This window comes from Mustela nivalis, assembly GCF_964662115.1.
Source record: "Mustela nivalis genome assembly, chromosome: 3".
Lineage (NCBI taxonomy): Eukaryota > Metazoa > Chordata > Mammalia > Carnivora > Mustelidae > Mustela > Mustela nivalis.
The window spans coordinates 141,715,834-141,733,236 of NC_139022.1; the positions used below are offsets into that span (position 1 = coordinate 141,715,834).

Genomic DNA, 17,403 nt, shown 5'->3' on the forward strand with positions numbered 1-17,403 from the left:
CATCTTATCACCTAATGAAATCAAAAACGAGAGAGAGGTGGCTGTCTTTGGGCATCTCTCTTTTTGTTGAGGGACACATTTTTTTTCCAGAAGCTCCCAGCAGACCTTAGTTGAGTCCCAGTTTACTAGAACCAAATAATCTGTCCATGCTGTAAGAGAGAACTTGGGAAACAAATACTTGGCATTTTTAACCTCTATAATGCTAGGCCAGCCCTGCTGATGAAGAATGTAAACACTATGAAGACGGAAGTTTTTGTCTCTTTTGTTTGCTACTATGTCCCCAGCACCTGGGATGGTACCAGGTGCTCAATAATTGTCTGTTAGATGAGTTAATGAATACTAAGAGAATGTTCCATAGTTGTCCATAATGTACCACAGAAAAATTGTCCCTAGTTGCTGTAGTGTGCCTTTAAAAAGAACCTTGCATAATGAAGATACATTGTGCTCCCGTCTTCTTTCCTTCCTCTTGTAGTGGCTTAAACCAGGTTCTCCTGGTTGATTGGCTCTCAGAATGATCTCTTAGATTACCGGCTCCTTACAACGTTTAGTAAGGCAGCGTCAAACCCTCTCTACTCTTAAGATACCGTTTATTTTTTAATCAGTGTACAAAATATAGGCCAGGTTTGAGTTGAGTGTTTAACCTCTTTATTTAACAATTTAAATGACAGAACACATGCACTCTTCAGTCATTAAAATGAGTGGCCCCAGACCACTGTTAGTTGTGATATACTGCATTATGTTATTCCCTTTGGACTTGGTTTATAGATGAGGAATATTGGGATGTGGACATCATGGGAGTTCCAAATTTTCCCAGTTAGGCTCACTTCTCAAAGCATTTGACAGCTAAGTTAATGACCTGTTCATCTCTCGTTTTAATCTGGTGGCTTAACTAAGATCCGCTTGGCCAGACAGACCAACTTTATGTAACCCTTTACTCGACTGCTGGTTTCCTGGGTCCTAATCTGGGTTCAGGCTACTGCTGACCAAAGCCACTGGGCAAAAGGCTGGAATGCTGCATTCCAAGCCCAATTGTTTGTGATGAACATCAGACATGCTAAGATTGGGCAGATAGCTGTGTGGTAGCAGACTAAAGAAAAGGGTGTTTGCGCTATTAATAATTTATTATTCACATACTATGTCAAAGATGGGACATTTCAAGAAATTATGAGATTTACTGGTGCCTGGGTGACTCAACTGGTTGTGCTGCTATCTTCAGCTCAAGTCATGATCCCAGGTCAGTTCCTGGGATCGAGCCCGGCATCTGGTTCCTTGCTTAGCTGGGAGCCTGCCTCTCCCTCTCCCTCTTCCTCTGTCTGCCACTGCCCCTGACTGAGCTCTCTCTCTGTCAGATAAATAAAGTCTTTAAAAAAAATTGTGACACTTCTCTTTGGGTGTGTTTCCACCAACAGAGTCATTGGACTCACCATCATTTTGTCTCTTTGAGACACCTATTCAGGTGTCTTATGTGCTCCTAAATGTGGCAGGTGGAAATAGTTTTTAGGTGAAAGAGATGGACCCCATGAGTTGGATTTTGAATATGTCCCACCTGTTTCCAATGGAAAACTTCCATTGAAACCTGCAACCAGTGTTCTTCTCTTTATTCTTGATTCTCTGCACACCGTCTTAATGCTATGGCCGCGTTGATGCCCTCTACTGTAATTACAGGCCTTGTTGTAGTTCTTACTACTTGACAGAATTTGAGGATTTGATCTAAAGGGAATAAGGGATTTTTAAATATTTCTTACAGGTTCCTGCTCAGTGATTTGTATAGAATAGTAATTCATAATACTATTCACTGAATTTAATTGGCTGGAAATGTTCTTGGACATGTTCCTACTCTGAGAATTAATATACATATGCACTTAGTACCTTTTATTCTAATAGGTTGCTTCCCACCCTCCTCCCCCCTGCCCTTGGCTTATGTGTAATAGTTCTTTGTTCAGTTCTGTCACGTTCCCAGTCAATGATCCTTCTATTTCAATCCCGTTAGACCTAAATATATATTTTAGGTGTGTAACCTTGGTTGTATTATGTAATTGTTTCATGTCTTAGTTTTATTATTGATAAAATGAGAGCCATAAGATTATCTGCCTCTTAAGATTGTCAAGGGTAAATGAGTTGATACATGTAAAACACTTAGCACCATCAACATTTATTTTAGAACTGTACTTGGTCAATTACAACTGTTGGTTGACTGTGGATACAAGAGGAGCAAAATCACGGAACCATTTTGTGAGCATTAATGAGCTCTATGGAATTTACAGTAAAGCATGTTGCATATATTAGATAGAAATTGTGTGCTACACATCCTTTAGTAAAACTTTTAATAAATTATGTACAGATATGTTCACGCACAGTGTTTTTGTTTTAAACATTTACCATCAGGTAACACTGCTGCTCCTTTTGCTCCTCAAGCTTATGGATGGTTCTCTAGCATATGGATAATGTCTGGATGTAGCTTGTAGCAGATGCTGTTGGTATCCTACCCAGATCTCCTTTACTGGGCCAGTGCATCCATCTCCCAGCTGCTGCGAGTATTGGCTGCTAATGACTCACACCTGTACCCTTCTCCAGAGGCCTGCCCTTGGCTGACCGTAATTGCCTCAACCAGATATGTCTGGGAGAGTATGAGATCACACCCCTACCCCCTCCTGTTCCCTAGGGGTGGCTCATAGCCAATGACTATACAGGGGTATAGCAGCCCAGCACCACTGCCTTTGGACTGGACAACTTCTGTGGTTCAGTCCCTACTCTAGAGCTCCTCATTGGATCAAGCTGAGTTTAGACTTTTTTGAAACCATATCTTTGCCTAGCTTCTTCCCAATTCTAGCTTGCTTTTTTCACTTCTGGTTTCTCCTGATAGTACTGTCTGTAATTAGGCATTCAAGAAATGCCATCTCAGACTCTGTTCCTAGGGAACCTGGACTAAGGTGTTGCTAATTTCGGTGCCTCTGTTTTCTTAGTTCAGCCATCACTTATGCAACTACCTACCTATCTTAAATAATCTCTGGCTTAATTTTTTTCTTCCTTGGGATTTGTTTTGTTCTGCTTTCTTGGTTGGATGTTACCTGATCTGCATCACCCCTATTCACATCCCATATCTTTACATACTGAAGGTTACTCAGCATTAAGTGTCTTTGGTCTTATGACATAGCTGGTTGTTTCAACAAGGTATTATAACAAATACCTTGGATTTAAAAACCTGAAAATTAGTTTTAAACCCTGAGTCATTTACACCTCCCTCTTAGGGTAGTTGTAAGAATTATACGCACTCTTCTTTTGGAAACACCTAGCACTGTGCCTGAATGTAGAAAGTGCTTAGTAAATGGTAGGTGTTTGGTAAGTGCTGTTTTTGAAGACAATCACCCAGTCCGGTTGAGGTGCTCTCATCCCGCTTAAGGACTACCTCTATCACAGTGCTTTATTCCTTTATTATTATATTTTTCCTATTCTTTCAGAAAAATGTGGGCTTCTTAATGTGTCAGCTAGTGGTGTGTTGGCCTTCAGGGGAAGAAAAGACCTGATGATAGCTGTTGTTGATTTTGATGGTGAAAATACTCCCAGCCTGTCCAGTTTCGAGCTTCCAGTATGATATCCTTGAACACAGAGTTGGAAAGAGATGCACACATTTGGCCCTTGCCAGTTAGTACATGCCGGCTCCAGTCCTTAATCTCTGTACCCCTAGCACTTAGCACAGTATATTCAACCTAGGAGCTAAATATTCAATGGATGGCCAGCATGTAGTTACTGACTGGCTAAGACTTGATCGTATGCACTAAAATGATAAAATATCTTCATCTGATTTTCGTTGTATAACCAATAAGCCTAAACTCCCCATTTCCCATCCCATCCATACACATTGCCGATGCTATTCATGAATCAAAAGTAAAGGAAGCAGTCATCATGATGTAGTGGGGAATGCTAGAGAGGTTGTCTACTCAGATGCAAATCTCAGTTTCGTGATTGACTAGACACGTGAATGGGGATTACTCACTTCACCTCTCTTGGCCCCAATTTCCTCAAGACAGTTGGACTGGACTGTCTCTCCAGGTCTTTTAGTCTCAAAATCCATGAAGCCTAATTAGTGTATAACTTCACTTCCTCCTTCCCTCATTTCCCTCATTCCTGTACTGAGCTTCAAGTTATGTATTATGCTGGATATTGGGAATCCAGAGAAGAATAAGATGTGGCCCTGGCTGATGAGAATCTCAGTTTTTGTTTTTTTGTAAACACCTCCATGATACCAGGGCCATGAGGATGCTCATTGCCAAATCGGTTTATGCAAATGTATCGAGATTTTAATTCATCACAAATTGCAACACTTTGGTACATGAAGGTATTGTGCTAGTAGTTTTCACTTTCTAGATGGAATTAAACAAGGCTGCTCTGATCAGCAGGTAGTTCTTTTAGAAAATATCAAGCTAATTTTCGTTGTCTGGGGGAAAGAAAAGCCTCTCTGAACAGCTAGGTTACACTGCCCTCTGAGTTAGGCTCAAACTCAATTTATAAAGAGTGGAGTTTATTTAGGGCTAGTAAGCAAAAGCTGAAAACATTTTGAGTTTTGATCTAGAAAGTATCCTGGCTTTTCTCCCATATTTTGATAAGAAAAGTATGAAGGATGACTCCTCAACTTTGGTGGTATTCTTCAAGGCCATATCCACCTGTTGGCTCTCATGCCTTTTTCTCATCAGCTATGTTTTCTGCACTTAATTTTTTAAAAGCTACACTGGTGTCCAGTAGGAATCACTGTTGGGTGTGTCCAACAGTACTGTTCAGTGTTCTCTCAGTTTCCGAAACCTATTTTTTTTTAATTTTTTATAAACATATAATATATTTTTATCCCCAGGGGTACAGGTCTGTGAATCACCAGGTTTACACACTTCACAGCACTCACCATAGCACATACCCTCCCCAATGTCCATAACCCCACCCCACTTCTCCCAACCCCCCTCCCCCCAGCAACCCTCGGTTTGTTTTGTGAGATTAAGAGTCACTTACAGTTTGTCTCCCTCCCAATCCCATCTTGTTTCATTCATTCTTCAACCACCTCCTTAACCCCCCGTGTTGCATCTTCACTTCCTCATATCAGAGAGATCATATGATAGTTGTCTTTCTCCAATTGACTTATTTCGCTAAGCATGACCGAAACCCATTTTTTAAAAACAGAATTTGTTTTGTTTTTGACAGGGGCTGATAATATCCGAAAATATTGGAGTCGCTACTACCAAGGATCTCAAGGGGTAATATTTGTATTAGACAGTGCCTCTTCAGAAGATGATTTAGAAACTGCTAGAAATGAACTGCACTCAGCTCTTCAGCACCCACAGTTATGCACTTTACCCTTTTTAATATTGGCCAATCATCAAGACAAGCCAGCTGCTCGATCAGTCCAAGAGGTATGTCTCATTAACTTGACAACTCTTTGTCTTGTTTGCTGCACTTTCGCCGCCGCCTTGGAATCTGAAAACTTGCCTGTAATTCGGATATGCTGGTTATATTGTTTTTCCACATGAAACCGTGATTTTCTGAGAAAGTAGAAAGACTGTATCAATCTACAGAAATTATTGTTTATATATCTTTCTCCACCTGGAAAGCATAGTTTTTGTTTTTTGTTTTCTCGTGTTTTTTTTTTTTTTTTTTAATTGCTTAGCGAAAGTTAAAGGACTTATCTGAATATTTTTCTCATCTATTTTCTCATCTGAAGGCCTGGTTATTGAACACTTTTTTACTCTGCCTGCTTCCTTAGTTCATTCTTTTCTCCAGCTTTTCAAGGAATGCATCATGCGTATTACCATGCATCACTTGCCCTCAGATGTCATGTTCTTGTCCCTTGAAATGCTCACTGATGACTAGAAGCAATGAGTCCTATTCTGTAACCAGCCAGGCTGAAAATTGATGTCTTATCTTGCAAGTTCTATGCCACCAAATACGCTTTAATATGGACCCATTGTTTATCTTTCCCCATTTAATTTTATTTTTTAAACTTGTATCTCACCTATAAAAGCATGAGTCTAGTACTGGGGGATGGGAGAGGAATTCAGTGTCTCACACAGCAGAGTTTCTGATTCGTGGATACTAAACAGATAAGATAGGTGAATAATTTTTAAAATTTGAATTGGGGGGAATTTTAACCTAAGTGCAGTGAAATCAAAACTTTTCATGTGTCCTTTATACCTGTAACTTTCAGAATAGGTTTCTCTCCCCTCCTTCAGAAAATTGTGTGCTTCCTTTAGTGACTCCTAATAAGATGAGTAAGAGGAACAATGTTGCCCTGTAGTCTGAAAAATTGGACAAGGAGTTCAGGATGTAAGATGTTCTAACTCCAGACTTCTCTCACACTTAATGTGGGACCCTTGCAAAGAGTTTTGTTCCTTCGCTTGTCTTCTCATCAGTAAGATGGCAATAAGGCAGTTTTCTGTTTTGTTTTGTTTTGTTTTGTTTTTTACTAAGTGAGTGGGATGATTTTTGGATAATTCACTTCAGAGTTGACAGTACTAAGCAGTAGAGTACCCCTCTATGTAGAGAATTTTCATTTAAGTTTTAGGAAAATAGTAAAGAAGGCAAGGGTTTCTTCTTAAATAGAACTCACGTCTATCCTCTGTTGCTTCTTTCAGTATTAAGTGGTCAGCAAGCACCTTTTTCCTTTTAGATTTTGTGAAATCTAGATAATATGAAGTGATTAAGATAAAAACAAAGCAATGCAAATCTATTCAGAGTCATTAATGCACAGATCTTCGGCATTGGGGTTGTGGTGCCTTCTTGATCTGTTCTTAAGGCTTTGGGTAAATCTTTTAACTTCTCAGCACCAGTTTTTCTGTCTCTAGAATGGAGATAATAGTATCTAATGATGGGAAGTTATGAGTGTTACATTAGTTTGTAATTACAAGGTACTTGCTGAAAATGCATTGTTCTGAGATTCATTGTAGGAAATACTGGTATGTATTAGAAATACAAATAGACTATAACGTTTTATATGTAAGTAATATGGAATATCTCTGTAATAAAACATATGAGATACATATACAAGTGACCTTGTAACTTAAAATTCCTTTATTCAAGTTATGTAGAAGAGCTCAATAATAATAATTATTATTATTTGCTTTTAAATTTAAGAAACTTTTTTCTTAGACATCATAAAATTGAAACTGATGTTTTCTTAAAATCAAATTCGTAGTTCAGGGTAATCCTCCATCAAAATTGAATGTCATGGCAAAGAAAGGAAGCTTTTAACAGTTAATTGCTCTGGAATATGCTTTGTGTGTGTTTGCTAGCTACCTTTTATAGGAAACAGGCAGATATTTTTTTATGATTCATCTTTTACTGAGACAGAGGCTGTAAATGTAGAAAATGATTTGAAAATTATTGAAAACTGTATATACTGGTACATGGATGACTTTGACTTTCTATTTATATCAACTTTAAGTGAATTTTCCTCAAAATTTTTGCTGGTAATGGAATTTGCAAATGCCATTTTGAGAATTGTTTAAGGCATTTTCCCTATGGTTATTTATATAAACACATACTATACAGGTGCATGTTAACATTTTAGGCTTTAACTGAAGACACCGGCAAATTTGATTATAGATCTTGACATTTGTCGAAACATAATGAAGTGCTTATACTTGAGATTTGGCAGAAAAAGAAATGGAAGCTCCCTCTTTTTACTCATTGCTTGAAAGACCAAGAGATTTCCCCAGTACAGTACTGTTACGGTGCCTTGTTGAAGTACCCCCAGAAATGTTTTAGGGATTAAATCAGTACCTTATTAATAAGTTAGCATAAAAGTGGAATTGTAAAAACTGAATCTTAAACTTTTAATGAATGGTAATCTCATAATTGTTGGGAGGAGGCATGGGTAGAAGAGGGGGTAGGAGATTAAAAAATGAACAAACTTCATGTTATTAGAAATAAGTTTAGAGTTCGTCATCTATTTACTGCTCCTCCTTTCCTTATTATAATGGTATTACATGCCCTATGCTTATTGCTTATAAACATTTTTATTCATTTGTACCTAATTTGTGTGCATGCCGTGTAATTTCCAAGTGCTAAAAGAGATGGGGTTTTACTTTGCAAAATTCCTGTGATTCTGAGGCAAAATTTTGTTCTCTCGGAATCAAGGAAAATGTATTCACTTTACCAAAAGCACTGAACCAGTCTTTGATGCAGTGAAGAAAAGACAAGGAGTCATAAGGGCTTGATTCTTCCCCCCTCCCATGGAAATTATTACATTTTGTGCTTAATACATTATGCAAAAAATTTGCAATTATTTATCCTGTCACTTGAGTAAAACTTTAAGAATTCATTTATCGCTTCATGAGGATAACAGGATATTGTTGAGTTTAGAAGCTGGTGAGATTCTCAAGGAGAAACCTGAGTTATCACTAGAATTGCAACGGAGAATAAAAATCTCAGGAGATTGTGTATTTAGTCCCCTCCTCTGCCCTTAAGTGTTGCCATGTTTGTGTAGAGAAGGAGTTAAGAAAGGAAGACAATGGTTAAAATTACTTTGTAACCCACAGACAGAGGGCAACATGCCCAATTATTTTGTTACTCTTTTAGAATGCAAGTGGAGTCTTGTACATTGCATAGTTTGCCTTCTGTAATAAACCTGGTAATGACCTGTGTTTCACTTAGAATTTTAAGATTTTACGTTTTGAGAATTGATAGTAGAAACATGTTTCTTAACAAATCATCTTTTTTAAAACATAGCAAAACACTGGGAAAAAGAACACCCTTTACGTACTGTCTGAAAGCCAAGCAGTTCTTGCAACAGATGTTTGTTGTATTCACTTTGGGGAGGTGTAGTTACCACAGTTTTCCAGAATTTACTCCTATCAACAATGTTTCTCTATAGAAAGTATAATATAAAAATCTATAATTAAGTCAAGGCGCCCACGTGTTTCCTTAGGGAAAATTCTAGTCCAATTTAAATAATAAAGCCCTAAACCAAGAATCATCTTAAGGGTAAATAGGTTGGCTTTTTATTTGTATTGAATTGTAATTGTATCTAATTTGTTTTACAACTCCCATAGGAGAGCATACTTCAGTTCTGAAGTTATTTAATAGATCAGGAGGATTTCATGAGAAGTTAAGTTGATATAGTAGCCAATAAATGTAATCCTGTTTTCCCTCTACACGTTGTCGATTGGGACTCTTTTACTTCCTAGCTTTTTGAAATCTTATTTTTGTTTCATTGGGCATTACCGTGTCTTATAAAATGACACATTTTGTTAATGTGAAAGAAATTGTTTAACCTTCCAGCATCTGGTCTGATTGGATATTCATCCTTGTCCTTATTTCGAAAGTATTTCATTATTTTATAAATAGTACATCAAATAATGAGTCAACTGTCAAATATTTTTGAACTCTGTCAAATATTAAAGAATGTGGAAACTGTGAAATAAAGATTTTTGAGGTGCAATTATAGGGTCAAATGACTCTCTTGGTTCCATGGCTCATTAATTATAGCACAGGAAAATCCAGCTTTTCAATTAGGATGTCAACATTAAGGTTAAAATTTGTGATCAGGCATTTCTCAGTTTTCTTAAAATTGTCATTCAGTTCATTACTGTGATGTACATAGAAAGTGGTGGAAAAGTTCATTTCTATGATGTACATAGAAAGTGGAAAAGAACAAAATGTAAATGCGAGAAGAGCATTTGCGAGTATTTTTACGATGACACAAACATTGCTTTTTTAGCCCATGTTTTGTTTTGATTATACATATTCATAGTTTTTTGAAAAATACTTTTCAATATTCAGTGTATCAGGAATACTTTATCTAGTTCTCCCTTCTTAGTCTATAGACCTCTTCTAGAAGAGACTGCTAGTATGTATTTCATATTATTTGACCTCTACATTTACGTATAATTTGTATTTAAAGGTAATTATTTCTAAATTGTATACTTGTTTTCCTTCCTACAAAGGGTCAGAGAATTTTGAAGGATTGAAATGTTTGGACACTGTCTGTAAATAGTAAGACTCTAATTTAAAATTTTCATTCTATATTCATACTGCTTAACAGTGGAGCGGTGTTTTTGGTTTTGTTTTGTTTTGGTATTTCTATGAAGTAGCGAATATCATCTCTGCTTTTACATGACAAATTTTTTACTGGAAAATATGAAGCAGCATTTAAGTCACATAACATACTTAGCTTGGTTTATTATTACTGTGTATACAGAGAGGAACGTGTGTGTGTGTGTTTTCGTACAATAATGATTGTAAAGTGTCATATACTTTAAATCTTAGGAGTCTTCCAAGTATCTTGACCTGTGTCTTGGCAGCATTTTAGAATACTGATTTGATTTCACATAGAGCAGTGTACATACCTATTGTGTGAGCAGTCTGAAAATTCCCTTGTGGGACGTATACTTATTCTAAAATGATATGAGATACAAATTGTTTTTTGTGCATTCCTTACAGATGTACTTTTCTCTGTTACAGTTTAGTCTTGGGGAAACAATGAGAGGGTTTGGAAGTCTGTTTTCCAGGGAATGACTCTGTGGTCTCCTGAAAATGTTGACTAACGTGCAAGAGAAGCTGAAAATAATCATCATTTCGGTAGTTAGATACATTTATAAAAATGATGCTTTTATATTTTAAAGAGCAACTTTTAGCAGAATACCAAAACAATATTCCATTGTACATTCGTGTATTTACTAAATATGCACTCCTTGAAAAAATGATTTTGTATATTTGACTTCATGGATTCTAAACCTGGCTGCTTTGATCTTCCCATTCAAGGGATCTTGTGGACCTGTATTTCTTGCACCCACCAAGCAGTAATCATGAGAATGTGCCCTGCTTACTGAAAACTAATAAAATTCCCTTTAATGAGAGTTACATCAGGAAGGTCCATCCTGTTGAGAAAATTATTTAGGTTGGATAACAAAGTATAATACGTTTAAAAAATAAAACAAGAATTAATTCATTATGTTCTCTTTTAAAACCTCCATTCCTCTTTAGTTGGCCACATGCGTATCTTTGTTTCATGTAGGCAAATTTTGGTACCTCTTTCCATTCTTACTCATATTTACTGTCCACCTCCAGATGTTTCGCTGCACAGTTCTCCCACCTCTGCCATGCCTCTCCGTTTCCTGACTCTTTCCCCCTGTTCCTCAAAAAAGACAATAAAGAACCAGATTTCCTATCTTCCATGAAATTCATGTTAAAAACCAGTACTATCTTCTAATTCCTTCTAGAAGCAGATGAAATACCACTTATCTCTTATGTTCTGTGCTTGATAATTAAATTCCCTTCTCTTTTCTCACTCACGTTTATCTGCTGCCTGCTATTTCTCTTTCCCTGGGAAAACCACCTAACAATTACAGGTGACATTAAGAAGTTGCCGTGGGGGGTGCCTGGGTGGCTTAGTGGATTAAGCCTTCAGCTCAGGTCATGATCTCAGGGTCCTGGGATCGAGCCCTGGATCAGGCTCTCTGCTTAGCATGGAGCCTGCTTCCCCTTCTCTCTCTGCCTGCCTGTCTGCCTACTTGTAATCTCTCTGTCAAATAAATAAATAAAATCTTAAAAAAAAAAAAAAAAAAGGTTTCCCTGAATATTGAAGGCTGAGCTGCATGTCTTCCTTTTGACTCCCAAAGGTATCCTGGGCATAACCAAATCATAATACCAGCATTAATTGCCTGTAACTGTTCTGTCTATCCCTCAAGATTGGAAGCTCTTTGAAGGACAGGAATTCTGGCTTGTATAAGTCTCTGTGCTTAATTATATGTTGTTGGAATGAGTACAGCGTTGGAGTCTTCACGTACATGCCTATGCTTCCCTCCTGGCTTGAACGTCATCAGCTTCATCCAGATTCCTTAACTACCCAGTCTGCCTCCTGTTCCTCCACACCAAACCTGACCTTTGACTATTACTCCTAAATCGCATCTTCTGTGAAATTTCACCACTCTGCCCATGGTAATAGTTCTCAAAAGTTCAATCTTCTGGCTACCAGATTTACACATCTTTGCTTTCTTGTATTTTTATGTACTTGTGTTTGTCCACTTGAGGACCTGGCTTATACAAGGTTGCTGTCTCCTTCCCCAAATCCCTCCTAGAAAGTGGCAGGACAGCTCAACTGAATAGTATTCCTTTAATATGTTTTTATTAATTACCTGTATTTTAAGTAAATAGAGCTTATTTTCAGTTGCTAGCAAAGCAGACTTTACTTTTGCTCTTTCTTTCTGGTATATGATGAAGCTCGGTGGGGCACCTAATTGAAATGGTTTTAAAGCAATACATTCAATTTATTAAGAACAAATCTAGTTTTATCATAAAAGTGCTTTACATTAATGAAACTTAAAGGATTTTTTCATTTCTTACACTTAACATTTTTCTTCCTATACATATGCAGGTATTTTACAGTAATGCATCATAACTACACAGTTAGACTTTGACTTTTTCCTTTCTGGGTCTTTTTTTGAAGCACTAGGTATTTGAGTGGTCGTAGTGGTGAACCTCACCCTTTTTTCAATTTTGTATTTTGTAAAGATTAATTTTCACAAACTCTTATTCAAAAAAGCCAACAAATGACTCTGAGGCAAAAGTTTACAGAATCATTTCCTTGGCCCTAGTTCCACTTATTTATTTACTTATTTCATTTGCAAAAGAAAACTCAGTTTACTACACATTGCATAGTGTACAGAGTTAATAAAACATTTGTCGAGTTAAATGAATTTGAAAATAGACACATGGTTAATGTCAGTCAGGTGCTTTGAAGATAAAAAGCACAATAAGCGTTAGTTATTATCATTATGATAATTATTTTCATTATTATTATTACATAGTGTCTGCTTAAAAATACCTTTGGTTACTCCGGGATGGCTGAGGCTAATGAAAGGGGTTACCCTGCTGGGTTTTATCCAGAAGTAAGGAGTTGAGACATAAGGCACTGAGGTTTTGTTTTTTCTTACTAAATCAAGAGATGGTTGTTCTTTTTCCTAAAAATAAAACAAAATCCTGTAATGCAGAAGCATTGGAACTCATTTTGAATAGTTGGAATGTTCTATGATCTCGAAAAACAATATTTGAGGAATAACTCCGGGTCCTCCAAAGGGCTCTGAAATCATAGACATTGGTTTCTAACTAGTCGGAACCCTTTATTTCTTAGTTAACTAATTACAGAAGTTGTATAGAGCTCAAATTTATAAACTAAGAAGAGGGCATAATTATGGGAAGAAAATGTGAAAACTTAATTATCAGAAAAATGAAAAATTATATTTTGGGGAAGTTATCAAAATGTAGCTAATTACATGAATTAACTCCAGTGAGAATATTTCCAGGAGGATTATTCTTTAGAAAGAAGACTCTAAGGTTAAGCCAAATTCCTTATAGGATACTACAGCAATTGTCATCCCAAGTCAGAGATAAAGGAAATATCGAAACATTTTAACAGGCATTTATATGAAAGTCAACTGTACATCCAGCCTCATAATCAGGAAGACATTAGTGACATGTCTGAAGAAGACATTCCCTAATATTATTGCAAATTAAATAAGAAAAGACCTCAAGAGAATGAAAAGAGAAAAGGTTCCTGGAGCCAATGAATTACAATTGACAACCTAAAGGCAGTTGAAGAACCAATTGCTGGAGTGATTGCAAAGCTATTCATAGTGTGCAGCAGACAGAGCACACCAGAAAGCTGGAACAATGCCTTCAGTTCAGCAATATTGCTTCAAAAGAATGGAAAGAGGGGAACGGGAAGAGCCACTGACCCCGAGACCAATTTCCAGGCAGCTGCACAAACTATATACTGTAATTAAAGGTTTTGACCACTAATCACAGCAAAGCCAGACTACAGAAAGTCTAGGGAGCCAGCAAGGTTTATAATGAGGCAGATATCCTTAACTTAAAGCATGGAAAAAGCAGGTAAGAAAACCAGTCCAGTTTTGGCAGTGGCTTTGAAAAACTTTGCTGTATTAACACAAATATGGAAATCACATATTTTTGGCCTTCTTTCCTCTAAGACCAAAAATGTGCAATGCAAGATACCTGCTTTCATCTTTTGAGATGAACAGAATACTCTGCTACTTAGAAACTGAAATTTTCTCCTTGCTGCTTTCTTTTCCCCTTTATCTGTAAATCAGATGTGCCTTTGCTGCAAACAGTGAGTAGCCGTGTGTCGTGGCACAGACGACAGACTGCTGCTCAGAAGTAGATGCTCTTCCTGTGTTCTCGGGCGACACTGGTAGACATGCACTAACCCACGCCGGAGTACTTAAGCTATAGAACCTCTTTCCTCTTTTGTTGATGGATAATACAGAATCTCTTTTTCTTTCTTTAGTAATATCTCTTGATGTAGACATCCATGTTCAGCCACAACTCTGTTTAAGTATTTATGTAAGACCTTGGAGAAATGGGCTATCAAGTAGTTTTGAATGAAGGTACAGTACAGACTTCCAGTACAAACGAGAAGGTGTCAAAGCAAGTTTACTGCACAGAAGTGGCATCTCACTTTGAAGATACCACATAGTTCTCCCCTGACTGGCCTGTTAAGATCTTTGCTGTGTTTTATGTCACTGTATCCAATAGTGAAATGGAAATTACCTTTGTGGCTAGAAATTCTGAAATCGAAATTTGCACCCATAAATCCCTGACAAAATAAAATGACAAGTATTCTGTGTTATAAAGGAGGAGTCCAGTAGGGTTTTATTTTGTTTTATTTAGGCTTAGAATGTGACACATTACAGGGTCTGGATTCATTGTGTCAAATGCGCTGTGCGTAGATTGAGCTTACTGAAATAAGAATGCTCTGTAAAGAATGCTTAGGTAGTAAACAGTCCCATAAAATAACTGGAATTGTTTTCATCAATGATAAGTGAGATCCACTAAACCCTACGGGAAGAAGGTTCTGCATATGACCCGTGAAATAATTTGGAGGTTCCATAGAACATCATAATTTTAACATGTAGAATTTGTAAAATACGATTTATTTTTAGACTGTGGTGATGACTAATAATCTGTCGAGCCAAAAACGAGTCTTTATTGAAAGGGGCCAGAGTGGAAAATCTGGGTAACTCGTGTATAGTTTAGACAAGGAGAACAAAGAAATAATGAAATGAAAATAAGAGCTTGGCAGAGGAATCCTTAGAGAAGAGCTAGTTGAAGAGTTACAGTTCTTAATGGTGCTATGCAAGAGATTCTCTCATGATGCTTTCATATATTGCATTGAAGAAAAGACTGAATAATCATTAGAGAGATCCTAAAAAATAGACCAAAGATGATCTTGAGATAGAGGCATAATTTATATGCACTAAATAGTACCGCTATTACGGTTATTGTCATTATAGAGAAGCAAATCATTGTGCCCAGGCAGATGCCCTAATTTTCCAAAACATAAATTCTTAAGAAAGAATTTTTCTTATTATATATAAGAATATTTACATTTTACTCTCTTCTAGAATAGTTTCCTTTAAAATGTTATTTGCAATACTTACTGAAAAGATAATCCCAAATATCTGAATTATTTAAATGAGTGGGAAGAGATTCATTAAGTGTTAAAATGCATGTGTCTACATGTTTGAGCAATGAAGAGAGATGTCAATTTCCCACATTTGTATATGGACTTTGATGTTTTTCTTTAATTAAAGCTCAAGTTTGGACATCTTTCTGTTTTTCCTTAATTAATAATGGCTTTTTAATGACTTTTATATTAACAAGCAAATTAAGCTCGTTTTTTAGCTGAAAATGGGAAAACAGACTTTAAGGTAAAACGTAAGATCACCAGATTGCTTGAGCCTGTTATAGTTAATAGCAATTCTTTGTTAATATAGTTCTCTGTTTTATACTTTACCAGAAGCTTTTCTTTTTCTCTCTTATGAGCCTTTTAAACTACATCAGCACAGTTTTCTGCTCTAGGGAAATACAGTCTTTAATGATTCTAGTGCACAGTGCCCCTTTAATTATTCAGAACATTTGGTTCTAGCAGTGTAGATGTAGAAAGTATGGGATATTTTGTTGAATTTGTACTAACTTCATAGAAGGCCCTAGACATTGCTTTTTTTGGTAAAACACTTGAGATGAATCTGTGTTTTTGTAGTTTTAGCTGTTAAAGATGGAATAGAAAAATTGTAATTCCTTTAGTACTTGTTCTTATTTGGATTCTAGTTAGTCAAGATTTTGCCATCTGGTTCTTTAGCCATAGTAAAGCTGAATTGAAAAATATGTGCTATTAAAAATGTCATATTTCTAAGATGTTAAAGCAAGAGATGGCTATAATTGCTGGGTTTACTTTCACTGAAATTATTTTTGGAATAACATCTCTTCTCCAACTCTGCTCACAAATATGTACGAGTTTGTAATGAATTGTGGTTGACATTATTTGATCCATTCTCTGTCAGTTAAGATTATATGACTGCCGTCCTACACATAAAGCGTGTGCCTGTCATTTTCATTTGGATCTCCATGGAATATTACATAATCTTTAAAAATCCATTCATTTCAATTTTAAAAATCCATCTCATTTAAATTACTCTAAATGACTAATAAAACCACATGGTACAATTTTTTAAAAAAAGATTTACTTATTTATTTTAATGAGGTACGTGGGCGGGGCAGAAGGAGAGAGAGAATCCCAAGCAGACTCCTTGTTGAGCAGGAAGTCTGGACATGGGGCTCCATCTCTTGACCATGAGTTGTTGACCTGAGCTGAAATCAAGAGTCGGACTTTTAACCGACCGAATCGCCTACATGCCCCCACATGGTACAATTTTAAGCACTGTATACTTTATAACAAAAAAGTATACAGTGAAAACTATTCCCTGTTCTCCCCATGTGCCCTGGTCTGCTGTATCTTAAAACTCTCCACCTTCAGCCAGGCTACTTGATTACCAGACTTTGTCAAAAGGTTAGAAACACCAATTTAACGAATTTTGCTTAAGAACATAATGAAATATGGACTGTATATTAATGAACGTAATTATCTTTGAGATGGTACTTCTAAGACAGGTGCAGTAAGATACTGTAATAATTTCGGGTAAGTTAATTTTAATACTTTATTCTCTAGATTGTTACCTTGAGTTTTACGCCTTTTATTGGGGGGGGGGAATTTGTAGGGAACTCCCAACTCTGATTTTAGGAGGATGTATTTGGAAGTATATGAGGATATGTATCTGAGGAATCATACTTGAATGACTTTAAGTATGAAAAATTTCAAAGATACAGATAAGTACAAAAAAAATGATATAACAGTGAAATCCATCCACCCATTATCCAGATTCAGCAAATTTTAACGCTTTACCATTTTTATTCACAGTTTTTCCTTAAAGAAACAAGTCTATAAAAATGCATTTTCAAAGTCCCTTCCCCTTGCTTCTTCAGAAGTGAGTGTATCTTGAAGTTAGTATCTTTCCCAACATACATTTTTATACTTCTAATACATATGCATGTATTTCTAAGTAATAT

The 17,403-nt window shown here is 36.5% G+C and overlaps 1 protein-coding gene across 3 annotated transcripts in view; it reads left to right on the forward strand.

Annotated features, from left to right (window-relative positions):
- ARL15 (ARF like GTPase 15) overlaps positions 1 to 17,403 on the forward strand; it is a 392,574-nt gene that overhangs the window by 189,885 nt on the left and 185,286 nt on the right. For all 3 annotated transcript variants that reach the window (XM_082723229.1, XM_082723230.1, XM_082723228.1), the window contains exon 4: positions 5,188 to 5,396. In XM_082723229.1, coding sequence (XP_082579355.1) covers positions 5,188 to 5,396 — 209 coding nt within the window. The remainder of the gene's footprint in view (positions 1 to 5,187; positions 5,397 to 17,403) is intronic.